At 61.2% G+C, this 27,282-nt stretch overlaps 1 protein-coding gene across 1 annotated transcript in view; it reads left to right on the top strand.

Annotated features, from left to right (window-relative positions):
* LAMC3 (laminin subunit gamma 3) overlaps positions 1–27,282 on the top strand; it is a 54,360-nt gene that overhangs the window by 14,190 nt on the left and 12,888 nt on the right. The window contains exons 3-17 of the mRNA XM_046023624.1: positions 3,016–3,146; positions 6,168–6,334; positions 8,257–8,445; positions 8,526–8,643; positions 10,338–10,436; positions 13,135–13,271; positions 15,603–15,713; positions 17,054–17,246; positions 17,475–17,593; positions 20,496–20,714; positions 22,287–22,475; positions 24,325–24,570; positions 25,373–25,526; positions 26,206–26,348; positions 26,837–27,015. Coding sequence (XP_045879580.1) covers positions 3,016–3,146; positions 6,168–6,334; positions 8,257–8,445; positions 8,526–8,643; positions 10,338–10,436; positions 13,135–13,271; positions 15,603–15,713; positions 17,054–17,246; positions 17,475–17,593; positions 20,496–20,714; positions 22,287–22,475; positions 24,325–24,570; positions 25,373–25,526; positions 26,206–26,348; positions 26,837–27,015 — 2,394 coding nt within the window. The remainder of the gene's footprint in view (positions 1–3,015; positions 3,147–6,167; positions 6,335–8,256; positions 8,446–8,525; positions 8,644–10,337; positions 10,437–13,134; positions 13,272–15,602; positions 15,714–17,053; positions 17,247–17,474; positions 17,594–20,495; positions 20,715–22,286; positions 22,476–24,324; positions 24,571–25,372; positions 25,527–26,205; positions 26,349–26,836; positions 27,016–27,282) is intronic.

Raw genomic sequence — 27,282 nt, 5'->3', positions numbered from 1 at the left:
CCTGGTGCACTTCCCTGGGTCTCCTGTGCTGAGCAAGTCTGCCCTCCCTTCCCTCGACAGGCTCAGAGCATTGCTGGTCAGAGATAACCGGGTGCCAGGGATGGAATTCCTGCTTATCTCTTGAGGGAACATTTAGGCCCAGAGAGAAATTGTGTCCCTGCCCTGGCTGCCCAGTCCAGGAGCACATGGAATCAGCTGATTTGGGATCCCCAAGACCACCCTCAGGTTCAGTGATGATCTTGAAGGACTCACAGAACAAGACAGCCGTGAAACTCCCAGAGACAAGAGGGGCCAGGCGTGGGGCTTCCCGTTGTCCTCTCCCAGTGGAGTCGTGGGGATGGCATTTATTTTTCCCAAAGACGATGTGACAGTATGCAGGGTATGTCCACCTGGGAGGCTCCCCTGTACCTAGGAGTCGGTCACATAGACGGCCGATGGCCTGCCACAGCTGACCTTAACCTTCAGCTCCGGCAGAGGGCAGACTGATCCTACGTGGCCCCAGGTACCCGCATCAACCAGTTGTTAGCATAGACTGTCTAGAGCCGCCCAAGACGACAGGTGAACAAAGGCACTCTTTTCTTTTTTAGTAAGATTTTTATTTATTTATTTGGCAGAGAGAGAGACACAGAGAGAGAGGGAACACAAGCAGGGGGAACAGGGGAGGGAGAAGCAGGCTTCCCGCTGAGCAGAGAGCCCGATGCAGGGCTCAATCCCAGGACCCTGGGACCATGACCCTAGATGCAGGGCTCAATCCCAGGACCCTGGGACCATGACCCTAGCCGAAGGCAGATGCTTAACGACTGAGCCCCCCCCAGGCGCCCCAAACAAAGGCACCCTTACCAAACAGGGCATTCTTAGGGCTTAGAGGTAACTCCCAGGAGTGGGGGCAAAGGCCAGAGCTCTGGGCCAAGGCTAATCCTCCAAGGTACAGGATCACATTTCAGGTTTCCCGGCCCTCTTTGTCTCATTAAAGATGTTCCCATGTCATCATCGTGATTCTGTTTAAAATGACAATTTCTTCTCCACGGGGCTCCGAGTTGTGTAGATTACCAATTATTAGCCAAGATCATCAGAAGACAAGCAGAGGGCCAGGCGGGGTTCCTCTGTCTGAGCCATCACTCCGGGGTAGAGGCTCAGGCTGAGACCCTCCCGTGACTTGTTGTCTTCTATGTGCTGGACATTGTCCCCGACAGAGAAACAACCTCTTCAGAAATGCTCCCCCAACCTGGCCGCCTGCTCTCAGGCGGACCCCAAGGTCAGAGAAGGACGATGAAAGGCAAGCCCGTCTTGCCCTTCCGTCCTCCCTTCTGGGCACATCTGGGACAGGTGCTTCCTCTGAGGACTTGGAGCGTTTCAGGGGGGCAGGTAATGGAGGAGTCCACGTGCCTGCGGGGTCTTGGGTCCCTCTGTTCCCCATGAGGGTGCAAGGACCCTGGGGAGGTCAGCTTGCGAAGGCAGAATCGGGCCGTCAGAACCGAGTGGCCACCTGAGCATCCCCCTGCGGGGTGCTGGCTGGAGCCGAAGCTCCCCGCCCCTGCCTCTAACGCCACATCCTGGACCCCAGGGCTGGCCAAGATCCACCCGAGAGCCCGGTTGTGGTTTCAGCTGGCGCCATCACAGGCCGCACAGGCCCATTGTACCTTGGGGCTCGGTTTGCCCTAAAATGACCTTTAAGGCATCAGGGAGAGCCCCATAACGATTTGGGCTGAGGGAACAAATTCCCCTTCTCTCTCCCAGCCTGTGACCCCGTGCACGCTGGGCTCCCCTGCCCCAGACACTAGCTCTCTGCTCGGGGACCTGACGGCATCAGCACGGCCTGGGCATTGGCTAGAAATGCAGAAGCTCGGGCCCTGCCCCTGACCTCAGCTTCAGAGGCTGTTTGAACCAGATCCCTGGAGGTACACTGACATCCGCAAGGCGGTTGTCAGAATGACAGGCACTTAGGAACTCTGCTCAGTGCAGAGGCTCCCACTGAAGGTTTTCTGGTGCCGGACCCTCCCTCCCCAACAGAAACCTCCTGGGACAGAGGCCCCGGGTCCCAGACAGTGGGCCGTTGAGCTGCGGAGCTCCGAGGGAGCAGCCGAGACCCACCTGCCTTGTCACGCTGGGGCCCGAAGACAGACTTTGCCAGAAGTTCGTTTCTGCCCTGATGGGCCTGATTGCTAAACCAGGAGCTCCTGGGCTGAATTAAAATGCTGATTAAAATTCAGCCGGAGCTGCCTCTGTGTACCTCTGATTATAACAGCAGGCGGATGAAAATGTCAGGCGTCACGTGGGCTCTCCCCTACCTCCCCGCCACGCTCTTCCAGGGGGAAGGTGTCATTCAGCGACCAGCAAGTGTTTACTGAGCACCTGCTACGTGCCAGGCAAAACCTGGGGGCTGGGGAAGCCGTGAGAACATGGGGCCCCAAATCCCCACTCTTGTAGGGACAGATGTCCCCTGGGGCAGGTGCCGGGCTGTGGGAGCCTTAGCATATGAGAAGCCTAGAGACTAGGACCCGCCCCGCTTCGGGCCCAGCTGAGTGGGGGAGAAGGGCACTGGGACATGTCCTCCTTTCGATAACATCTAGGACGGGAGCAGTTAAGGGCACGACAAGTGATAGGATGGGTGGCTTCCGCCCTGCCCCCCAGCACCTCGACCCCTTCCTGAGCATGTCCCTACCCCACGCCCCACTGCTGACAATGGCCATCCTCCTCCAAACACCGTGTGGGGTTGGCACGATTCCTTGTCCCATTTTACAGATGGGGAAGGGGAGCCTTGGAGACAGCGAGGAACTCCCCAGAGTCGCACAGCCAGTACGTGGTCTGGCCTCCACAGGGCTGTGCTCCCAAATCACAGGCTTCTTATTTTTGCCCCGTTCTTGGGATCTGTCTAAGCTTGGCTTGTCCCTGGGTCCCAGGAGACCCCCAGGGCAGCCGGCCAGACCCCCAGGCAGAACGGGGCGAGAGCGAGTACTCAGGAGCCTGCTGACGCCTTCCCTCCTCTGCCCTCACCTCCCACCGCTCTCCCCCCAGGAGTGGGTCACCAGCACCGAGCTCCTCATCTCCCTGGACCGGCTCAACACGTTTGGGGACGACATCTTCAAGGACCCCAAGGTGCTGCAGTCCTACTACTACGCCGTGTCCGACTTCTCCGTGGGTGGCAGGTAGGTGGGAGGCAGGACCGTGCGGCCCGGGACCCCAGACCCTGCGTGGGGGGCAGAAGGAAGGCAGCCGCCATGTGGGGGTCACCCAGTGGCTGCCATGGGGGGTGAAGAAGCCACTTGAGATGCATCGGGGGAGAGAGGAGGGGCAGGGTCCTGGTCCCCTGGGCCGGACGCTCAGCGTCTTCATGACCCGGCCGCATCCCGGCTCTGGCATTTCCTGCACCGGCTGTGTTTCCACCACCGCGCAGGACCCGGAGACCTTCGCACCTGCCGGTCCCTCCGCCTGGAAGTCCCTGCCCTTCGCCTTCCTCCTCCTTTCCTGCTCCCTCCCTCCCTTCCTACCTTCCTTCCGACTTTCCCTCCTTCCTTCCATTTTCCCTTCCTTCCTTCCTCATCCTTTATCCCTTCTCTTCTGTTCCTTTCCCTTCCCTCCTTCCTTCTTTTTCTGTCCAAGCCAAGCCGGTTCGGGGTGATCACATGCCGCTGCAGGTCTAGAAGCTTCCAGAGCTTCCCCTCTCCGGCCAGCCCTCCGGATGTCACAGACCGCGAAGCCCATCCACCCCGCTCCCGCCCCAGTCTCCTCCTAATCTTGGGTGTGATCGGGCTTCATGGGGACCCAGACGTTTTAAATAAGACTTGGAGGCGCCTCCGTGCGGACGAACGGCCCAGGCCACCCCAAACCCCACGGCCGACTCCTTGGAAGGGGCCCCGAGGGAGCGGGGGTTGTGTTTCCTCTCTCCTGTGGGAACTGCCAGTCCCTGCCGTCTGGACCCCCGGTGCTGGCTCCCCCGGCTGCTCTGGTTAGGCTGAGAGCATCTCTCCTCTCCGGGAAGCCGGGGCTGCCTCAAGGGCACAGGCCTTGTCTTTCTCAGTATCCCCAGCCTGCCTCCCCCGTGGCTGCAGGTCCCGGGCACACACAGCGGGCTGTGGAACCAGGGCGGGCACACACAGGGTCTTCAGCAGGAACGCTTGGGGGCTTGCATCTTGGAAAGTAAAGAGGAAGACAGGCGTTCCCCCCCCGAAACCCCAAGGGGGTGGCGGACAGTAATCACTCTCCAGCAAACATGTCCACGCACCCCGAATAACAAGGATGGGACCGGGGTTGGGGGGCGGTGTGCCGGCCGTCAGGGATACTGCTCTGCCGACGGCGGCCCAGCCCGGGTGGGAGGAGGCCAGCCTCCTGGGCGGAAGGGCCGGTGTGTGTGCCTCTTCCAAAGACAAGGCTGGAAGATGGTCAGGACCGTGGACCAAGTTCATTCAGGACTCCCAGGCAGTGGGGAGCCATGAAAGGATTTGGCCAGGGTAGTGACAGGGTTTGGAAAGGCCCCGACTCCCTGACAGCGCGTGGGGAAGGATAAGAGGAGCGAAAAGCCAGAGCATGAGAAAGCGGCCGCCGGAGGGCGGGAGGCTGGGAGAAGCTCGTGGGCCTGCAGGCCACCTGGGATGGGAAGTCCTCTTGCTTGTGGGCGTGCTGGCCTGTGGGAGTGGGAAGCAAGGGGCTTTGGAATTCAGGGACATTTGGGTGGCGTTCAGAGGGGTGGAAAGGTCCGGGAAGGGAACGCAGGACCCAGCTGCCTGCACTCGCTGTGTCTGCCCCCTCCCGGCTGAGCTGGGGCTGGAGGTGAGGGGAGGTGGGGGTGTCTGTGAGGCCCCCCCGCGCCTCCTCCCCCGCCCCTCCTTGGTTCGGGTCAAACCACCCAGGAGGAGGCGCTCTCCGCGGCTGGCGGGTGGTGGCGAGCTCCAGCGCCTGCTGTCAGGGGGCTTCGGGCCCAGAGAACATCTGGCTGCAGCTGTCGGAGCCAGACCACCCTCGGGCCTGCCACTGGCTGGGGGGCAGGTGGGTCGGCCCTCGGAGTCTCACAGTGGCCTGGAAGAATTTCATCCTTTCCCTTGGGGTCAGAGGGCTTCATGGGGGAGGCCAGGTGTTCGCAGACCTCACTGGGGACATGGGCGGTCCCTTGTCCCAAGGCCAGGGGTCACCATCTCCCAAGACTGCCTCACCCCCGCCAGATATGCTGGGGCGTTCCTTGCCTACCTGGGGCTCCCACGGAGAAAACAATGCCCTGTGCCCTTACCAAGCCCCATGTCCCCTAGGTAGAGGAGACGGGGGCGGGGGGGGCGGTGCGGTGCTGGCAGCGGCCAGCAATTTCTTAAAGTCCGCCAAGGGCAGAGCACGGAACACAGCCTGTGAGAGCCTGAGACTAGTGTCCAGGAGCGTGGGGTCTGCACGGAGCAGAACCGGGTGCGGCGTCTAGCCCTGCCACTCAGCACCTGTCACTTCAGCCTGAGCCTCCCTTTCCTCATCTGTGACACGGGGGTGGGTGTGGTCCTTCCTGCCGCAGCAGGAAAGTACGAGCTCTGCTAGGGCGGGGGGGGGGGGGGGGGGGGGGGGGGGGGGGGGGGCAGAGGGGAAGGCTGGAATTCGGACCTCGTGGTGGCCCCACAGGCTCACTTGTGTCTGCCCAGTTCTGCCGGTCTCCTGTCACCGTGGGAAGGTGGATGTGGTGGGAAACGGTCCCCAGGGGCTGTCCCAGAGGCACAGATTCACCGGGGACTTGAGTCGGGAGCTCTCCTCCGTACGGAGTGACCTCTTTCTCTCCCCTTTAGACGTGAGGGAGGAGTGCGTGGGGCAGCTGGTCAGCTGCCCCCTTCCTCCACCCCTGCCTCCACCCGGGAGACTGGGCTGACCTCTTTCTGGGTCTGTCTGGGCTAGGACTCCTTCAGCAGCAGCCTCCCAAACTTTCCCATTCCTAACGGCTGGCCCAGGGCAGCCTGCCTGTGCCTCAGTTCTCCCGTCTGTGAAGTGGGTATATTAGTGGGCTCACGAAGATGCAGTGTGTTTGTCCACGGACGGAGCTCAGAAGAGCGCAGCGCAGCCCGCTCTCCGTTCCCGTGCCCAGGCACATAGTAGGGCTTCCCTGTAGCTCCGTCACTGAGCGGTCCAATCAGGCTGCCTGCGATGAGCCCCTCCCCTGACGGTGCCTTCCCCAGTCTCTGGCCTCGATCTCCGTGTTCCCCCAGGTGCAAGTGCAACGGGCATGCCAGCGAGTGTGGTCCCGATGCGGCGGGCCGGCTGGCCTGCCGCTGCCAGCACAACACCACGGGCACCGACTGCGAGCGCTGCCTGCCCTTCTTCCAGGACCGCCCGTGGGCCCGCGGCACGGCTGAGGCCGCCAACGAGTGTGTGCGTGAGTGTCGTGGGGTTCTGGGCCCCGGAGGCCGAGTCCCTGAGACCTGGCAGTGGGGGCTGCTCCTGCCGTGCCCCCACCCCGTTGCTGCAGGGCCAAGGAGGGGCAGGGGGAGAGCGGGAAGGAGCGTGTGTTCCTCCGCCTCGCCCCTACAAAGCGCTCCCCAGACCAAGTCCCGCTGTGGAGGAGGCATCTGGGAAGGCCCCCCCACTGTTCTTTGTTTCGATGGCTCCAACCGCAGCTGCTAATCAAAGCCAGAACTGAAGGCCCCAGGTCCTGGGGGACTCTGACCTGCCCACCCAGCCTCTCCCACGGCCCCCCAGGCAGCCTTTGAAGACGAGGTCCCTATGTGATGTGGCTTTGACCACCAAACCTCAGAGACAGGCTGGGGATGATGGTGCCAGCGTACCTTCCCTGGGGACATGGGGCTGCGCACAGCGGGTTTGGGACCGTCCATCACCACCCGTCCCAGCCCCCACCCCAGCTTCCCCCCGGTTCCAAGCCCTGCCCTGTCGCCCAGAGAGTCACCCGAACTGCCCGGGCTGCTGGCAGCCGAGCAGGGGCCGGGAGGGGACAGCCTGTTCTGTGAACAGGGTGGTGCTGTCTGCAGGGGCTTCCCACGGCCACCATGGCCCTCTTGGGGTTCTGTTGCCCTCTCTGGTCTGCCTCCCCCAGGAAGTCCTCCCTGGGGCCCAGGAGGTGGGCTGGCTGGCTCTAGCATTCTGAGCCTGAGGCTGTCTCCATGGTGGGGACCACGGTGGGGACGCAAAAGGCCAGACCATTTCTCCTGCTGTGTTCTCTCCCAATGGTCACATCTCTGTCCTCTCTGCCGCCAGCCCAGAAGCTGGAGCGTCATGCCGACCCCTCGCCCCCGTCCCCACAACCCCGAGCTCAGCCTCATGCACTCCTCTCGGGCTGCCTGACTGTGTTCCTCTACGCAGTCTGTGCCTTGGTCCGAGCCCCGTCTCCCCTCCCCCAGGCCTGAAGCGCCCCCGCCCTGCTCACCAACCCCCAGCCCAGCTCCGCCCGAAGCCCGAGGCCCTTGCTGAATGCCAGCCCAGTTACACCCGGCCCCTGGGTGACCCTCCCAGAGCCTGCCTTGCTCCACGGTGAAGTCCGCTGACCATGGCTGCCCGGTCTCCCTGGACCAGGCTCTGCTGACCTCTTGACCGCATAACGGCCCCTGCACCCCCCCACCCTGTCCCATCAGGCTGCCCATCACGTGACCTGCCAGCCACCACCCCACCCCACCCGATTCCTGCAACACTGGGCCATCTTCTCTGGCCCACACTCCTGCCTGGGACCGCCCCTGTCGCCCTGAGGACGGCCTGTCTGCTCCCTCCTTCCATCAGGTCCCTCCAGCTCCCAGGGCCTCCCCGCAGCTCTGCCCACCTGTGGGGTTTCACTTGCCGGCTGCGTTTGGCCCCCATCAAACGGCGGGCAGTGCTGTCCTGCTGCTCGCCGGCCCACCCACGTGGGGCTCACCCCGAGATGGCCGGAGCCATCCCTAGCATGCCCTCCTTTCTTAATGAATTAATGAGTGAAGGAGGTGTGGCCTGTGTTTCCCCGCATCTGAATGACCTCGTGGTCCCTAGGAGCCACACAACTCATAGGGCTGGGAGGGCCCACGAGACAGCTTGGAGTGAGCCACACTGCTGCTCCAAAGGTGGCCCGCCGTGGTCCGTGCGTGCGGACGGTGCGTCCGGCTTGCCTGGGAGGGCCCTGGGTCACGGTGCCCCCTTTGCTCTTGAGAGTCCTGTTGGGGAAGATGGGTCGGCTGCTTTCTGTGTCCTTGGTCGGGCTGGGCCTGCCCTTCACCCTGGCCCTCCCTGGAGCTGCCAGCTCCCGTATCAGCAGGAGGCTGATTGACCCAGCCCCCTCCCTGGCCCCTCACGTGCCGTCCCCCACCCCCCTGCCCGCAGCTTGTAACTGCAGCGGCCACTCGGACGAGTGTGCGTTCGACCGGGAGCTCTTCCGCAGCACGGGCCACGGTGGGCGCTGCCTCCGCTGCCGGGACCACACAGCCGGGCCACACTGCGAGCGCTGCGAGGAGGACTTCTACCGCTGGAGCCCCCGGACGCCGTGCCAGCCCTGCGACTGCCACCCGGCAGGTAGCCGCCCCCGCCGCCTGGCCCCCGCCCCACCCCCGCCCCGATCGGGCCCCTGCTGCCCTGTGCCCTTCCTCCCCCAGGCTCCTTGCACCTCCAGTGTGATGCCTCGGGCACCTGCGTCTGCAAGCCCACGGTGACGGGCTGGAAGTGTGACCGCTGCCGGCCCGGGTTCCACTCGCTCAGTGAGGGGGGCTGCAGGTGAGGCGGCCGGGGCAGGGGTGTGGACGGCTGTGTAGGACACAGGTGGTGGACTGGGAATGAAAACCAGGAGGCGGGAGGAAGGGGGTAGTAGCTGTCCTTCCCTCCTTCCTTCCATCCTTCTATCCGTCATTCCGTCTTATCATTCTGGAGCCTTCTCAAGGGGTCTAGAGAGGCCTTATTCCCGGAGAACGTGGGACAGGGCATGAGTCCCGTGGAAGCCCAGCTGGCCTCAGCGGTCAAGGGCAGGCTTCGCATGAGAGGCCCCGAGTCCTAGTGGGAGGGCTGCTGAGAGCCGGCAGAGGGCCCGGTGTTCCAGGCGGAGGAAGAGCGCATGCAAGTGCTCAGAGGCAAGTGGAAGGCGAAGGTCAGTGTGGATGAGCAGGGAGTGCGGGGCAGGAGGGGGCACGGAAGAGGAGGGTCCGGTGGGGCCTCGAAGTCTCAGGAGGAGCTTTGGATGGGCGTGAGGCAGCAGTGGGGTGAGGCTGGAGGCCGGGGTAGAGGCTGCCCCAGAACGGCTGGGAGACGCGGCAGCTCGGACGAGCGTTTGACTTCGGAGAGGCAGAGAACAGGAGAGGTTCCAGAGCCCCTTGGAAGGCAGAGTTGGCAGGAGGTGGTCAGCAGGGAACAGAAGAGGAAGCAGGGGTGACGCTGAGCCTCCAGGCCCCTTGGCGGAGGGAGGTCATTCATGACACGGGGAGCTCCATGCAGGGAGAGGCGGGGTCTGCAGTGCGGGTGGGGCGTCCAAGGGGAGAGAGATGGGCAGGGGCTCCTGCGGCCCAGACCTCGGAAGAGAGCTTTAACACGCTCATCTAACTGCATCACTTGATTGAGAAACTTGCATGACCGACAATAGGAGGCTCTCAGAAACTCCGAAACACTTTTAAATGAACTTGGCTTTGGTTACAGCAGGCTCTTTGTGTATTTGAGACGCCGTGGAAATGCACTGGGGTCGGATGGGGGGTCCTGGACGCCCCACGCAATACTCAGTGGGTCTAGGCACAACTCTGGGCATGGGGCAGGAACTCACATGCGTCCCGGGGGTTTCTCTGGGCTCTGGGCCTTTGTATGTGCTCCTACCCCAGATACCCTTCTCCCTGCTGCGCCCGCCTCTCCCCGCGCGTGTCTAGAAAACCCTTCCACTCTCTACGGTTCTCAACCCACATACCCCTCCCCCAGGGAGTCTTCCCTCTACCTGTTCTCTCATCCTTCACTGCAACCTCCTCCGTGCACGTACGGCCTCTCATATTTCCTCTTAGAACTCATCAAATCACAGCAGCTACGTTTGCTTGTCCCTGCTCAGTTGACTGTAGACTCTGTGAGAGCAGGAACCATGTCTTGTTGGATGATGGACGGTGGATGGACGGGTGCGTGGCTGGACGGAAAGATGCCTGGATGGGTGGCTGGGTCACTCGACGGCAGGCTGGGAGGACGGATACATGGTGGGTGGTTGGAGGAATGTACAGATGGACGTGGGTGGGTCGGCAGATGGCTCACTCTTCAGGTGAGTGGGCGGGCCGCTTCCTCGGCAAGGTGGGAATGGTAAAAGCCAGGCGGCGGGCTCTTGGGTCAGCCTGCCTCCTGGTCCTCTAGGGAAGGGGGAAGGATGGAGAAGTTCCCTCCCAGGAGGATGGGCTGTCCTCACTCTGGGCTTGCTCATCAGATACGTTCCTGCTGTCCTGTCTCCTTGGCAGACCGTGTGCCTGCAGTGAAGCCGGCAGCCTGGGCGCCTGTGACCCCCACAGCGGACGCTGCCCCTGCAAGGAGAACGTGGAAGGCCACCTGTGTGACAGGTAGGCGAGCCGACCCGACCCTCAGCTTGCCGGGAGTGACTTCAGGGCTCGTGGTGGTGGAGGAGCTGGGGCAGGGTCCGTACAGACCTGGGTGACTTCGCCACCTGGCGCCCTTCCTGGGGCACCGTGGGTCCGCTGTCCTGGAGGCGATCTGAAGGTTTTGACTCTGTTTATGCTCTTTTATGAAGACTTACTTGTTAGAGAGAGAAAGCGAGCGCACGGGTGGGAGGGGCAGAGGGAGAGGAAGAGAGAGTCTGACGCAGACTCTGCGCGCTCAGCACGGAGCGCGACCTGGGGCTCGATCTCATGGCGCTGACATCAGGACCTGAGCGGAAACCGAGTCGGGCGCGTGGCGCGTGGCCGGCTGAGCCGTCCGGGTGCCCTGCACCGTGTGTACTTGGACCCCCTCCCCCACTGGTAGTTATGAGCCGCGACAGCCATTCTCGTTTTACGTCTGAAAACGAAAGAACCGGAAAGGATAGAGATTCTCTACTCCGGGGACGGCAAATCCCTGATACTCCAGCCGCTGCCCTCCCCGCACGCCCCCCCCCCCGCCCTGGGCGGACGTCACCGGAGGGCCACAGTAGTCTTCCCCACGAGCCCTACTATAACCTCAGAACCCTCCCCGCCCTGCTCCCGGCGCCTCCCGCCCGCGGAGCCGCGATTCCAGCCTCTTTGCTACCTTTGTCATCCTCTCGGGTACAAACGGAGCGTCTGAAGGTCCACGAGGCAGGATAACTTTTCCAAATCACGTGGTCCTTCAGCTTCTTCTTCTGTGTGTTCAGGGGGCCTCCTAGCCCCAAGCCATGGGGGGCCGGCGGACAAACGTGGGTTTTACCTCCGTGGGCGCACACCGTCTCCTCTTCCTGGCCTTGGCTCTGATCTCTGAAGCCGCCAGCGCAGGGTCTGTCTGGGGCTCTTCGATTCTCCGGCCACAGACCTGTGTGGGAAGCCCCCGACACGGCACTATACTGTGGACTCGACCCTCGTCGGGGCGCGCCGGGCGTCTGCCGATTCAGAAGAATCCGGTCCCAAATCCGTGGCTGGCCCTGGCCTTGACTCACCTAGGTCGGCCCTAGGCCACCCCCTCACCTCGTCCACGTGTGGCCTGCAGGCCCTGGGGTCGGGGCTCGGGTCCCTGCGGGACTTCCTTCGCTGAGATCCCCCAGGGGAGGAAGCAGGAGTCGGGGAACCGGACCCCTCCTCCCACAGTTCTGCCCCCAACCCACCTTGTGCCTCGGGGGGGGGGTCTCCTCCCTCTGGGCTCACTTTGCCCGTTTGCGGAATGGGGAGGCTTGATGAGATGTGTTCCTCAGAGCTGGCTGGGCCTCGGGAGTCATCGACAGCTTCGGACGAATCCGATTCCTCCGCCCCGGCGGGCTCTTGTGGGGCCCCAGGCGGAGACCCGGAATCTGTGATCGTGTCTCCAGGGCTCCTCGGAGAAACAGCTGATTCCGGGGGCTGGGGCAGGGACCGTGCCGGACGCGCCCAGGGTGTCTGGTCATCACAGAGAGCAAGGAAGTGCTTCATGAAAAGCAAAACCAGATGAAAACAAACAGAAAAAAACTCTAAACCAGGATGGGGGTCTGTGTCAAAAGGATGTAAGTTTGACCTGGAGGAGCTCCCTAAAGCTGGAACAGTGTGAACAAGAAAATAAATAACGGCGGTATTGAATTATGACCCAGAGAATCAAATAGTTACCTGCGAGTCCACACTGCTACAGATGGCGGGGGGGATGGGGGGTAGATAACACCGGACAAAAGGACAAAGCTTCCCCGCAAAAGGATTCCAAATGATAAATGTAGAAGGAAGGGGGGAAATAGGACATCAGTTGGAATCTCACAGTAACGGTCTCCGTGGGCAAGAGCCACCTGATTGAGTGGGCAGAACTTTAAGAAGAAAGGATATGTGCGTAGCCCCAGACATCTCCCCCGCAAAATGTTTCTTAATTATGGTGGTGGCCCCAAAGTGTGTCCACAAGTCTTTAATACCCTCCAGTCTCCAGGGCATGGGGCGTAACTCCCGCTGCTGCCCGCTGCCCTTAGTGACTTCCTTCTGAACGCGGCCCTTTCCATGGTGCAGGAGTGCACCGGGAGGCCAACAGCCTTGACCGGGCCGTGGAGGTTAACGTTCCTGGTGATAGCGCAGGGGCGGTATTTACCCCAGTGCGATGTGACGAGAAGGACGCTTCGCCTCTCCATCTTCCCCAAACCCATGCCCCCAGTGTAATCGTGAGACTGCATCAGAGAAACCCGAATTGGGGGCATTCTACAAAACATCTGACCACCGCCCTTCAAAACCGCCAAGGTCATGAATGACAAGAATGCTGCGTGGACCAGAGGAGGCGGCGGCGTCCCGGCTCAGGTCCGGGCCAGGAAAACCAGAATCGGTGGGAAAAGGGCAGAGCTCTTACTTAATCACGTCTGGAGTTGAGTAAATAACGTGAACTAACAAGGCTTTCCTGGCCCGGTTAAGTGCACCCTCGCAAAGTCGTTGACGTTGGGGAAAGCTGGTGACGCGGCCACGGAAGCTCTGGGCGTGATCTTTGCAACTCTCGTAAATCTGAAAACTATACACGTATGTTTTGAAGTTTCCGCAGCGATGCTGACTCACCTTGACCTAGTTGAGATCCCCTGAACCTCCCAGACTCACCACCACTGCCCCCCGACACCCGGGGGGGGGCATGCGCTCCTTTCAGGTGCCGCCCCGGGACCTTCAGCCTGCAGCCCCACAACCCTGCCGGCTGCACCAGCTGCTTCTGCTTCGGCCACTCCAAGGTGTGTGCGGCCGCTGCCCAGTTTCGGGAGCACCACATCCTCTCCGACCTCCGCCAGGGTAGGCAGCGCCTCCCATCCCCCCACAGCCACCTCCCAGGGGTCTGCCCGCTCCCCGCCCAGGTGGCACGGTGGCACGTGGGCTGCGCTGTGTCGGGCCCTGGGGGCTAGGGGCGGGGCTAGGGGTGGGAGTGGGAAAGGGGAGGCGTCTCCGGGGCTCACACACTCAGGCCACACAAGATGTGCCCCTCTGCACCCTTCAGCGCTCCCCGGTATCTGCCTGCACCCCTCGACTCCTTCCCTAGCCTCCAGCAGGGTTGGGAGCTGGGTAGGTGGCAGTCTTTAGACCCTGGGGGGGAGTTCCTAATCAGTTGGGTCAAGAAGCCCTTGACGTGTTCCCTCGCGCCCCCCGCCCCTGGGCTGGGGATTCACACTCCGTCCCCTGCCACTGCGCTGAGCTCTTTATATCCTGGAACCCACGGAGTCCTAGGAAGGTAGGTACTGTAATTCCCATTTTACCGGTGAGACAGCCGAGGCCCAGAGAAGGCACGTCACAGAATTCAGCGGTTGCCGCCCAGGTTTCTCAGCTCCTGAGTTTCGCTCTCGGCTGCCTTGCCAGCCTTCTGTCTGGGACAGGGTCCGGGGGTACCATGGTGCCCTGGGTCCCCAACGGCAGGCATGTGCCTATGTGTCTTTGGAGTTAGAGGGTGATGGAGCTCTCGGCATTAAATCACAGCCTATGGGAACCCCCGCCGTGCCCGACAGAGGCCCCCGACTCCTGAATCTCCACCAGGCTGGAGGCCGGGTCAGCCCTGGGCGCCCCAGACGCGGAGGCAGTGCGCCCTCTGCTGGACACTGCGCAGAAAGCAAGATGGAGATGGGGCCCCCACCTTGCAGTCCCCTGGCAGGGGTCTAGGATGTTAGCATCCGACAGGACTCATTTTGTAGGTCCTAAGAACAAAACCATTTTCTGCTCTCAGGTTGAGCCAGGCGCTGGGTTTGGCACGTCTGTCTCAGGATCTCATGTACCTCACTGTGACCCTGAGGCCACAGTCTCAAAATTTTCCTCCCCCATCCCTTCATGCTCTTGAAAATGACTGAGGACCTCCCAGCCGTGTCCTTTACCTGGGAGTTAGCGTGTTTTCTGTACTAGAAATGACAACCGTAATTTTAAAATAGTCATATATTGTACTTAAACATGACTGGAGTAAGCATGCAACAGAATGAGACGGGCCTGTGAAACAGCGCTTTTTCAAGAAGACGAAAACAGGGGAGTGCACTCATCAGCTTCCGCACATCTCCTTACGGCTGGATTAGTAGAGCTCAGTCGGCTGCGATAGCACGACTTGTAGTTTCTGGAAAATTCCACCATGTGTCAGACAGAGCATGAAAGATGCAGATTTCATCTTAGGGTTCCTAGAAGGTAGCTCAAGCTCGCGGGTCCCCTGAAAGAGTCTCGGGCATCTCCTGGGGTCTTCAGACCAACTTCAAGAACTGTCGCCAGGGCCAGAAAAGTACTCCACTGTCCCCCTTTTGCAGATAAGGAAGCAGCTTCAGGGAGGTGACGTAACTTGCCCAGGGTCACACAGCAGTGAGAGGCAAAACCTAGTCTAGCACCGGGGAGCTGCAGGCCTCCTTTTTCTGACCTCTTTGCCTTCATCCCGCCCTCCTCTGCCCTCCTTTGCCCCGGGGGTCGGGCCTCCACCCCCCTTCCCAGCCGCTCCCTTGAGGTCATTTGCTCTGTGCCAGACTCTGCTTGGTGCACTGCCATTGCCGAAGGGAGGACAAAGTGGACAGGACAGGGGATGGGAGGTCTGGGTTCTCATCCCGGCTTGACCACTTCCTAACCAGATGGCCTCCCTCAGCGCAGTGGGGGCTAATGACACAGGCTTCTCAAAGGACAGGCGGGGTGAGGTCCAGGGTGAGGAAGTTCTCTGAAGACCTGAAGATGAGGTCAAGTCCAGTACTGTTAGAGACCATCCCGATGGCCCGGTGCCCTGTGCCGGGGTCTCCAGACTGTGTCTTCCTAAAGTATTCAGGACCCCCTAAAGGGGCCAGGCAGGCTCAGGGGTCTCCCCTTGCCCAAAACAGAGCTGGGACCCTCAGCTTTCTCACTTTTCCGGGGGCTCCCTCCCTCCCAGAGACCCCCGTCTTGACTCTGGGGCAAGGGTCTGAGCTGGCTGGCTGTGGGCAGCACAGAGCCACGGCTAGCACCAGTTGACTCTCATGGCCCTCCCAAGCCCCACCTGTCTCTAGAACATTCTCGACCTCCCCGCACCCAGGTCCGTTGTTTCAGGCTGCGCTCAGGCCTCTGGGGGAAGGGTGGTGTGAAGAGGGAGGGGAAGGCGGCCACCCTCCAGAGCCCGCTCGTGCGTGTGTGTTTGCCATCCAGGAGCCGAGGGCTGGCGGAAGGGAAGTGTGGGGCGCCTGGAGCATCCCATGCGATGGAGCCCGAGGGGGCTCCTCCTGAATCCAGAAGACGAGGAAGAACTCACGCTACCAGGTACGTGTCAACCCCCCTGCTTTCTGATCAAGGCCTTGCCACCAGGCCACCCCCCCCAGGCCCCAGAAATCCCTGTACACCTTCCATCAGCCTCTCACCCTGCCAGGCCATGGCACCCTCCACCCAGTGTCCTGGGATTCTTGCAGAAGTAAGAAGTTCTAGATTATTCTGAACCACCCCACTGAGTAGGGCAACTTTGGACTCCTGGGAGCTGTACCAGACCTGGAACCAGGATCCGGGAATCCATTCTTGGCTCTCTTGTGGCCAGATGCCGGGTCCACTGGCTCCCCCGCCGCAGTCCTGCCCTTGACCTCCCAGAGCAATGGTGCCCCGATGTCTGGCTTGCTCTGTGGACACGGCACCTGGCAGGAAGCGAGAGTCACAGGACCCCAGTCTGGGGACAGGTGCTCCAAGCTCAGAGGCCGGAGAACACAAAACACACTGTACTCCATGGCTGCTTGGTTGACAGGCTTAAGAAAAAGTAATTTTTTGCTTAAAGGTATTTGCTGGGTCCTGCGCTGGGCGCGGGGCGCTGGGCACCGTGCAGTGGGCAAGGCAGGTGGACGGACTCAACCAGTTTTATTTCACGTCTTGATGCGCACCCCGATCTCCGAAGCCGCTCTGCCTCCGGCTGGTTGCTGAGTGCGGGGCCGGGGGGAAACAGGCAGGGAGGGGCCCTTTCCTGCCCCATGGGGGTTTTCAGCTGAAGCAGTTGGAAGATACAGAAAAATAGCCCGAGTTCAAAGGCCATGATAGGGCCCCTGGTGCTCCGTGTTTCTTAGGTTTCCACTTCCTTCTCTGTGCTCGAAGCGTGTTCTGACGCCCGTGGGCAGCGCGGCCTCGGGGCGGTCAGCACCCCTTCTTGGCCGCACATACAGCAGGCTTACTTCGTACGTGCTCTGAGCCTCACTAAGCTCCCCCTGCGTGGGGCCACCAGAATGTGCTGGGGGGGTATCGTGAGCACGAATGGTGAAGGGGACAGCAGGATGCCACCACTGCGTGACGCACGCATGTGCTCTGCCCCCAGACTCCCCTGTCCCATCAGGCTTCACTTATAAAGCCCAAGCTCGAGACCGCGGCAGCAGAACAGTAAGCCAGGCGTGGGGCCCTGTGTTCCTACAGGGACGCTGGGACACGGGGCTGGCCTGCGGGGGGGCTGGGGAGGGTTGGGGGCGGCCAGCCTCAGCGTCTCCTGTCCAGGGAGCCTTTGGCTTTCTCCCTGCTGTCGCTTTATCTTGCCTGAATATTTAATTGTCAATAAAATCAGTACCCCGTAGACACTCACAATCTTTAAAATCAAGCTGATTAAGTGAAGACAAGCCTTCCTCTCTCGTCTTCAGAGAAGTTCCTGGGAGACCAGCGGCTCAGCTACGGACAGCCACTCACACTGACCTTCCGGGTCCCTCCTGGGGGCTCCCCACCCCCGGTGCAGCTGAGGCTGGAAGGGGCGGGCCTGGCCCTGACTCTGCAGCCCTCCGGCCTCCCTGGACCCCCGGACGCCGGCCAGCCCGGGGAGGTGCAGCTCAGGTTCAGGTGAGTGTCCTGGTGTCTCCTGAGAGGCGGGGGTTGGGCAGTCAGGGTGGACCCTGCGGTCTGGGCGCACTTGGGTCCTCCTGTGGTCTGGGGGCTCCCTCCCCCCCCCCGCCCCAGGGGCTCCCACCCTCCCCCCCCCCCCCCCGCCCCAGGGGCTCCCACCCTCCCCCCCCCCCCCCCCCCCCCGCCCCCAGCCTCGGCTTCCGGTTTGACCCGCGCCCCTGCCAGGTTGCAGGAGACCTCCGAGGACGCGGACCGTCCGCTGCCCGCCTTCCACTTCCAGCGGCTGCTCGCCAATCTGACGGCTCTGCGCATCTGGGCTGGCAGCCGCGGCCCAGGCCCTTCTGGTCAGTAATGATAAGGACAGCCCCCCCCCCCAGTCCCCAGAACCAGCCGGGCCCCGGGGCTCCTTTGTGCCTGGCCTTGCCGAGTCCCCACGGCAGACAGTTACCACCCCTGTTTTACCACAAAGGCATCTGAAGGTCAGAAGAGTAGGACGCTGGCCCAAGGTCATGGAACTGGGAAGGGCCCGGAGGGTGGACCCTGAGAATAGAGGCAGGGCTGGACAGGCGAGGGGCCTGAGGGTGGACAGCTCTAAGAGACAGGCATGTGTGGTCACAAAGCAGCCGAGAACTGTTGGGTGTCATCAGGCTATGGCGGAGGCCACCACTGCCCGGAGGCGGAACCTCCAAGGGGCTTCTGTGGGTGCTGGGCTCAGGGGCAGGGTGCAGGTGAGGAGCCCAGAGTTGGCGCCCCCTGCTGGTCATTGGTGGTATTGCATCTAAGCCGTCCTGGGAGCCGATCTGCTTCTGAACCTTCTCCGGGTGGGGGCTGGGTCAGGACCCAGCTTCCAGGGGGATTTCTCACCCTGCTCACATGGTGATCGTCCTGATGGTCCTCTGACTTCCTGGCTCCTCCCTCTCTCCTTAATGTACTCTGCCCTCCCCCACACCGCCCCGCACCCATACCTGTGTGTGCCTAGACTGGACATGTCCAGTACCCCCATTTAGAAGAGGTGTCTCCCATGAAACACCCCTTTACTGTGCAGAAGGGAAGCGTGGAGAGATTATAACCTAGACACAACTTTTTGAAGCCCATATAGTATCCTGGTCGTGATCTACAGAGCAAATAAAAGGAAAGTAAGTGACATACGAAAGTAATCATTGATTTCCAAAGGGTCAGAGCTCAGATGACTACACTGGGTGACAGAAGGAGGTAATCAGAGTTTCCCCCACTACGGGGGGATGAATAAGTGTGCGTGTCGGAAAAACCGAAGCCCGGGAGCCGTTTGCATGCGCGGGAGCAGGGAAATTCTGACGCGGGGGCGTGTGGTTGACGCGAGAATGAAAACCAGGGTCAGGATCGGCCGTCCCCAGGCCGACTTAGTTGTGCTTCTGTTTATAATGGAGTTGGGGGGGGGTGCCTGGGTGGCTCCATCGTTAAGCGTCTGCCTTCGGCTCAGGTCATGATCTCAGGGTTCTGGGATCGAGCCCCGCATCGGGCTCCCTGTTCCGCAGGAAACCTGCTTCTTCCTCTCCCACTCCCCCTGCTTGTGTTCCCTCTCTTGCTGTGTCTCTCTTTCTGTCAAATGAATAAATAAAATAAAATGGAGTCGGGGTCTGGGCTCACATGTTTGCAGAGAGGCCTCCCTGCCCCTTTCGGAACTCAGCCAGACCTTTGAGAGTCACGGGGGCAGTTTCTCCTCATGTCAGTCGTCTAGGAGCCCTGGTCCTCTTCTCTCCATCCTTGTCCCAACACAACAGCCACAGATTGGCTTCTAGGGGAGTGACTGGCTCCTTTTGGGAAACTTTGACTTCCAGGGCCCCTTCTAGAGCCCAGGCTTGGGTGTAACCCAGCTCCTCCTGCCTCAGCTCCCTTGTTCCCTTCGGAGCCTCATCTTCATCGTCCTTGCCCTCGCTCCCCAAAACCTCCCTGCTCCCCAGGTCACCGTGCTGGGCCTCCTTACAGGAATTTCATTTCTGCCGCTCGGCCTTCAGTTATCAGATGTTCACAGAACACCGACTTGGGCCAGGCCTGTGCTGGGTGCCAGGGCAAACCAGAGGCAGGTGGATATAGCGACCAGCCCTCTCCCCACCGAAACCCAGCCGCAGACCTGCTCCTCCCACTGAGGATGTTCTGGGCCATCTCTCTCTGTGCTCTTGCTTTTTACAGCTAATGGTGGGTCCCGGCGGCCGTGACTTGTCTTACACATAGAAAAGACTGGCTGTCCGGCCGCTGCATATAGTTCTGTGGTATCGATGCTCCCCAAAGTTTAACCATCCCCCCATCTCTAGACATTGAAGCGGGTTCTGGTTTTCACTATGCGCACAGCAGCAGACAAAGGGAAGAGCTCCATGGAAAGGTCTTTGTCTCCTTGTGCAAGTCTGTCTTGTAGCATCGATTCCTCAAAACGGAAATGTTCCGTCTTAGGTCGAAGAGGGCACATTTTCAGTTTTGATACCCGCTGCCAGATTTTCCTGCAGAGAGGTGGCACCCATCTATGTTTTCAGGGCACGTGCCCACCCTCTTCCCCTGTCTTCCTGCTCTGGTCCTTCTCCAGTGTTGATTGATCGTTGTTGTTATATTTTGCCCCAAGATTCTAGTTGTTTTCTGGGGGGAGGTTGGTCTGATAGAGGCTCTCCTGCTTCACTAGAAAGCTAACCTCCTAATGTATAGTCCTATATTCCTGAGCATGAGTTCCCCACACCATCTCTCCCTGTCGTCGATCTTTATTTTTGTGAAAGATTTTATTTATTTTGAGAGAGAGCGAGCATGAGCGGCGGAAGGGGGTGGGCAGCAGAGGGAGAGGGAGAAGCGCACTCACTGAGTGTGGAGCCTGATGTGGGGCTCACGGGGCTTGATCCCAGGACCCTGAGATCATGACCTGAGCTGAAGTCAGATGCTTATCTGGCTGAGCCACCAGGCGCCCCTCCTGTCATTGATCTTGTGATGCTTACCAAGCTGAGAGTCGTGAATAGTATCCTCGTCACGTAAATTTACATATCTTTAATAACCTGTGAAAATGAACGTCTTTCATTGAGTTCCCAGCCATATCCATTTTTTGTTCTGAATCACCTTATTTTTCCTTTGCCCTTTTTCTTTCTTTTTTTTTTTAAATTGCAATTGACTCATAGACTGCCTTTCCGTATGTGGGTCAGTACCCCTCTGCCTGTTACGTATGTGAACAGGAAGGTCTTCGCGGGGAAACGTGTGCCTGTAACCCTCTTCCTCTCTATCGTCCTTCTGCAGGCCAGGTGTTCCTGACCAAGGTCCGGCTCACATCCGCCCAGCGGGGGCTCTCCCCCCCAGCCTCATGGGTGGAGACCTGCTCATGTCCCAAGGGGTACACAGGCCAGTTCTGTGAGTCCTGTGCTCCAGGGTACAAGAGGGAGATCCCCCTGGGGGGTCCCTATACCGACTGTGTCCCCTGCTCCTGCAACCAGCACGGCACCTGTGACCCCCACACAGGTGAGTCCCGGCACCCCATCCACAGGGCCCTGGGGTGACTCCCAGCGCCGCCGCCGACCTGATCAGGGTCAGCTCTGTGCATAAACGAGCCATCGCCAAGAGCGGGACTCACGAGATGGTGTCATCAGGGTCCTCCACATCCTGGGACCTTTCTATGTGCGTCCGGTCTTACAGGCGAGGGACCCAGGGTGCAGGGAGGCCGCGGGCAGGTAGGTGCAGAGCTGCTCCTGCCACAGGTTCACGGCCAGTGCCGCACCTGTGGGAGGAAGCCCGAGGGAGCCCTCGACCAAGGTCGCCAGGCAGGAGGTGCTGGATGGGGGTCTCTCTCCACACGCAGGGCCTCTCACCCCGGAAGTGGGAGGGTCTGTGCCCCGATGCTGTCCTGGAGCAAGTGAGGGGGGGGTCTCTGAGAAGGGAAATAATTGTGCCGGAGCCGACAAAGGACAGCAGCCTGGGAATCAGCAGACGAGCGAGCGGGGACAGGCCCATGCTGCATACGAGGGGCGTCCTCCCGTCGTTTGCCGTGGCAGGAATCACTAACCGAGCCCCGACGAGGCCCCCCATCCCGCCGGGCACTGCTCCAGGCAGCCCCTGCCGAGGAGCGTGGCACGGCCGGTCTGTCGCCCCCCAGAGCCCTTGGCCACGCCATGACCTGCTGCCGTATCTGAGCGAGTCCTCACCTGGCTGATGGGCAGAGCAGCCACCGCTGCTCACGCTGGATAGAAGGAGGAGTGAGCGCTTGGGTCTGGGCCAAGGCAGGGCCCCCAGAAAGCAGCGCGGCCATGATGGTGCCCCCTGGACTGTCCATCCTGAGTTCCCTCCGTGCCCCACCACCCCCCTCAGTCCCCGGGGGCTGCCGGGCCTCCTGGAAGTGGGGGTCTTGCATCACTGAGCCCCTCTCAACCAGACTCCTCCCTGGCCGCCGAGCCTCCCTTCCCCAGGGCACAGGCTCTGAGCGGACTGCAGGTGCTGGCGAAGGGGGGTTTGCACCCCCGCCCCCAGCATGACCAGCCGGGGGCAGGGGTCTGTTCCATGAGACCAGACCGCCTCCTGGAACCTGCAGACCCCATACGTGGGGAGTGCCCTTGCAAATTCCTGTCAGGAAGGACTCCTGGGTCTGCGTCTCTCTTGCTTTTGGCCCCCGAGGCTCAGAGAACACAGAGGAAGGGCAGGAAAAGGGTGAGTGCAGACACGGGGGTGCCGTCTGTTGGTTCGCCAAGAGGTTTTGGAATGCAGGAGACCACCGATCACAGCCCAGGTCACTCTGAGCCAGCGTCTGTGCGGGGCGCTCTGGCTATGCACGGACGAAAACCCCCAAGGCCAGAGCCCCTGTTGTGTCCATCTTGCAGGGATGAACACTGAGGCACCAGGTGTTAGATGGGGTTCCCAGCTCCACACGGTCAGTAAGGGGTGGACTTTTTCTCCCCAGGCTGTGCTGCCCCCCACTTAGAAGGTTCCTGCCCCAGTTCTGCTGGGGATGTACTCTGTGAACTCTCCCACCAAGATGCCCCTGTCTCTGGAGCCTTCTGGGCTCAGGTGGTCTCGTCACCAGGTGCTTGTCTTGTCCCTCAGGGATCTGCCAGTGTGACCATCACACCGAGGGCCCCTCCTGTGAGCGCTGCTTGCCAGGTTTCTATGGCAACCCCTTCGCAGGCCAGGCCGACGACTGCCAGCCCTGTCCGTGCCCCGGAGGGTCGGCCTGCACAACCATCCCAGAGAGCAGCGAGGTGGTGTGTACCCACTGCCCCCTGGGCCAGAGAGGTGAGTGGCTCGCACCCTGAGGCCCTGCCTGTGTCCTGGGCTCCAGGAGTGGGGTCCTGGGTTCGGAGTGTGACAGATGGGGGAGGGCCCAGCTTCGGAGTGGCAGGCCTGACCTCTGGGGCCAGGGCCAGAGCCCCAGGCTGCTGTGGGCTCCAGGCAGAACTGGAGCGATTGAGCATATCGTAGAGAGGTTTTGAAAATCCCTGTCTGAGCCCTGGCCCTACAGAGCCTGATCTGGTAGCTCGAGATGAGCCCTAAGAATCCACACGCATAACAGGTGCTCTGGCTAGTCTGACACCCAGTGAAGGTGGAAAACCTCTGATTAAACTCTGAGCTTTTATTTTTTTTTAAGCGTATTTATTTATTTATTAGTCAGAGACAGAGAGAGAGACAGAGAGCACAAGCAGGGGGAGCAGCAGGCAGAGGCAGAGGGAGAAGCAGGCTCCCTGCTGAGCAGGGACCCAACACGGGGCTCGATCCTAGGACCCCCGGGATCACGACCTGAGCCGAAGGCAGATGCTTCACCGACCGAGCCCCCCAGGCGCCCCCCAAACTTTCAGTTTTTAAAACACGTCGCCCGATGTCATATGAGGCAGAAGGTCCCCCAGCGCCTGCTCCAGGACCCGGGGCCACCCTCGACATCTGATTCTTTTTAACAGCTCTTTTGAGATATCATCCACGTACCCGACAATTCACCCACTCTAAGTGTACAACTCAGCGGTTGGTGTTTTCTTTTTGTATATCCCATTAATAATGTTTCAAATTATGGCAAAAAAGGTATAATATAAAGTCTCAGTTCAGCCGCACGTGAGCGTACGTTTTGGCGGCGTGAAGCACATTCCCAGCTGTCCTGCTGTCCCCGTCTGTTCCCAGATCTAATTCATCTTCCCAGAGACTCTGTCCCCATCAGCAGCCCCCACCGCCTCCTCCAGCCCATCCCCACCCCCGCCCCGTAGCCTCCGTCCTACTTCCTGTCTCTGCATTTGACCCTTCCAGGGACTTCCCGTGAGTGGAACCTTCCAGTGTTTGTCCTTCTGTGTCTGGCTTGTTTTGACATAATGTTGCCAAGGTTCTCAGACATCTGATTACGTGTGTGTGACTGTGGCTGCCTCGGGACAGCCCATCACATCGGTCTCGTCAAAGGCCGGCCTTGCTGGGGAGCGCTCTGGAAGCAGCCCCCTACAGCCAGCCGCAGATTGGGGGGGCAGGGCAGGGGCCCCAAGACCTGACAGAGCCGGGTCCCGCCTGGGGACCGTGCACCCCATCCTGCCATCAGGCTGTGCCTGACTTCCCCCACTCTGCAGACAGGAGGGCGACCCTCTCAGTGGGTGTGGACAGTTCAAGACGTTGGGTCTTACCCAGGCTGAGATGTGCCCAAGGAAGGATTTGGGGGGAGCGGGGTGCTGCCGTGCATGGAGGGAACAGCCCCCTGGGAGGGTGCCCGGGTGGGCGCCAGCCCCCTCCTTCACCACACCGGCGTCCTGCGGGCCTTGCTGAGGAAGAGGATGGTGGCCGTGAGGCTGAAGAGGGTGACGACAGGGACTGGGTGGGGACATCCCCTCCGCTGGGCATTTAGCTAGGGCTGGAAGTTGAACACTTAACCTCACCAAGCCCTCAGACGCCGCTGGCCTTATTGTCCCCACTTTGCAGACGAGGAGCCCGAGTTCAGAGAGATCCCAGGGCTGGTCTAAGACACACAGCCAGCGGACGGCTGAGCTGGGCCCTGGCCCCGGGGCTGTGCTGTGCTGCACAGGGAGACCTGAGGGATGCCCACTCTCCCCGCCTGGGGACCCCGCAGCCTCGTGCCCCTGGCTGGCTCCTCCGCACACAGCCTCCCCCCTCCCCCCAGGGCGACGCTGTGAGATCTGTGATGACGGCTACTTCGGGGACCCTCTGGGGCTCTCTGGGGCTCCCCAGCCCTGCCGGCGGTGCCAATGCCATGGGAACGTGGACCCCAACGCCGTGGGCAACTGCGACCCCTTGTCTGGCCACTGTCTGCGTTGCCTGCACCACACGGCCGGGGCCCACTGCGAACGCTGCCAGGACGGCTTCTACGGGAACGCCCTAGCCCCTCGGCCCGCAGACAGATGCACGCGTGAGCACCCGCCCCCGCCCCGCGGGGCACCCCTGTCCGCCACACCCAGCCCGCAGCTCTGGGGGGCTGTGCAGCCTCAGGCAGATTCCTCACCTTCTCTGTCCCCTTGTCTGGGAGGTCTAAGGGTTTGCTCTCCTCCAAGGTCAAGGACTCTCTCAGCCTCGATCTAATCAAGGCCAATCCTTTGATGTTTTTCGTTTGTTCTTTGCCTTCATAATTTCGCGCTTATCTCAAGCCCCACGGTTAGTGCCCACGACTGTCCTCGGTGGCGGACAGCACCCCTCCCCTCGGTGCTGCCCTGGGCTTCCATCAGGCTCTCCCTCTCCCCTTAGCACTCAGCCCCCGTCCCGCTCAGAGGGCCACAGCGGGCCCCGGCCCGTGGAAGGCCTGCAGAAGTGCTGGAGGGAGAAGCCAGGCGTTGCCCCCCAACTTACTTGCTCCAGAGCCTTTTCTCCGTGTTCTGTGGAGCCCCGGAGAGAAGGGTCAAGGGACCCAGAACAGTGGGCGCGTGGGTCTAACCGTGACTCCCTGGCTGTGTCTCTGGCCTTCTCTCCAGCCGGCTGGGGTTTCGGGGCAGGCTCAGAAGAGCCATCTGTCACATGATGATTCTAGGCCGTCTCTCCAAGGACATAGGAAACGGGGTGAGAGTTGAGCATGGGCCTAGAGTCTTTTTCCAGAAAAAGCTTAGGATCCTGGGTTGAATTTGAGTCATCCCTCTGGGCTCCCCATCTTCTCCTGGACCCCCAGAGTTTGAGTCGATGATCTGGTGGTTCCCCAACACCGTTTCTGCTTCCGTCCCCAGCTTGTGGCTGCCACCCCGAGGGCTCCATCAGTGAGCAGAGCACCTGTGACCCGGTGACCGGCCAGTGCCCCTGCCTGCCTCATGTGATGGGAAGGGACTGTGGCCGCTGCGGCCCTGGCTTCTACGACCTCCAGGCCGGGAGGGGCTGCCGTGGGTGGGTAGGGTGAGGCGGGGAGTGCCCTTCCCGTGGCTGTGTCTCCAGGATGGGAGAGGCCCGGGGAGCCCCCAGAGGGGAGATGGGTGTAGAACGTGTCATCCCAGGCCCCCTGCCAGGAACACTGTGCCCTGCCCCATAGGGGGACAAAGGAACGGTCCCTTGAGGGGTCAGACTTGTGGCCCTGCCAGCCCAGGACGCAGGCCACACGCAGGCCTGAGGGACATCTGGGTGGGCAGGGGGCCGGTTTGGTCTCTGATTCCCTGCTCAGTGACACCATCCCTCCATGACCTTTTTGGCCAGAGCAGCACCTTAACGTCTTTCGGGAGCAGTGATGGACCCCAGGAAAATGTCCAGTGCAACAAACAGGCTTCTTCCTTGCAAGACTTCTCAGAGCCTTTAATATGCTCATTGCATTGTGACTTTCCAACAGAGGGGCATATATAATCTGCATGGTTTATAGGTCCCCATCGCCCTTTCTTGGGGGGAAGGGGTAGCATTCTTGTGAGACTGTGCTTCCCAGGACACAGCTTGGGGAAAGCTGTTGGACAGCCACCTGGCGATGGGGCCTTGCCAGCAGAGGGTGTGATCCCAGGGCTCCTCGCCGGCTGCGGCCAGCCAAGGCTGGGTGGGGAGCAGCCCGAGCTTGTCTCCCACTCAGGTTCCTTCCCTATCCTAGCTGTATGTGTCATCCGCTGGGCTCCCAGGAGGACCGGTGCCACTCCAAGACTGGGCAGTGCCCCTGTCGCCCGGGCGTGGAGGGCCAGGCCTGCGACCGATGCCAGCTGGGTTTCTTCGGCTTCTCCATCAAGGGCTGCCGAGGTGAGGAGGCTGGGTGTGTGCCGGCTGCCCGGAGGGTGGGGCCTTGAGGTTTCTGGACAGAAGAGCTGTGAGGATGCCAGCCATGTGGCCGGGGAAGGAAAGATCGGCTACTTTCCTGTAGAAAGGCCTGTCTTCTAAGAGCGGCCATAGGTACAGGGAGTGAGAGAGTCTAGAGGACCAGAACTCTAGCCCCAGACGTCACTGCTCGGTTCCCGAGTGCTGGGGCCATCAGGTTACCTCTCAGGGCCTCCGCGTCCCTCCCTGCACAGCTGGGCTGGCTGGTCGTTCCTAAACATGCTGCTTCTCAGACCCAGGAACCCTGACATAAGTCAGTCTCCACCTCTGACATTCTGACTCAGTCTCCCGGGAAGGACCCAGGAGTGTGGTTGAGCTGGACCTGGGGTTTCTGGAGTGGCCAGGCGTGAGGATGCAGGGGACATGGAGGTTCCAGCCGGGGGGCAGGGTGCCATCCACCACGGTTTCCTCAGCCTGCAGGTGCTCCCCGCTGGGCGCCGCCTCGGCCCAGTGCCACAAGAACGGCACGTGCGTGTGCAAGCCTGGCTTCGTGGGCTACAAGTGTGACCGCTGTGAGGACAACTTCTTCCTGACGGCTGGTGGCACGCGCTGCGAGGAGTGCCCGTCCTGCTACGCCCTGGTGAAGGAGGAGGTGAGCTCCCCCTCCCTCCCATCGCTTCACACCCCCCCCCATGAGTGCCCCCTCTGTGCTGGGCACCAGAAATGCCCGCTCAGCCCTGGCTCTCAGGCCTTCTGGGGCCACTGGTCACCTTCCGCCTGCGTCCACCCAGCCATCGGGCTGATGTCAACCCCGCTCCCCCCTCACTTCTGCCCATCCCTGGCTTCTGAGCGGACAGAAGGGTGCCTCGCACCAGCTGTCCTTCCCGAGCACCCACGTCTCACCCTTTCTCAAGTTCTG

Source organism: Meles meles, chromosome 11 (genome assembly GCF_922984935.1).
Source record: "Meles meles chromosome 11, mMelMel3.1 paternal haplotype, whole genome shotgun sequence".
Classification (NCBI taxonomy): domain Eukaryota; kingdom Metazoa; phylum Chordata; class Mammalia; order Carnivora; family Mustelidae; genus Meles; species Meles meles.
Note: the sequence above shows the minus strand (reverse complement) of the source record. Positions and strands in the feature narration are given on the sequence as shown.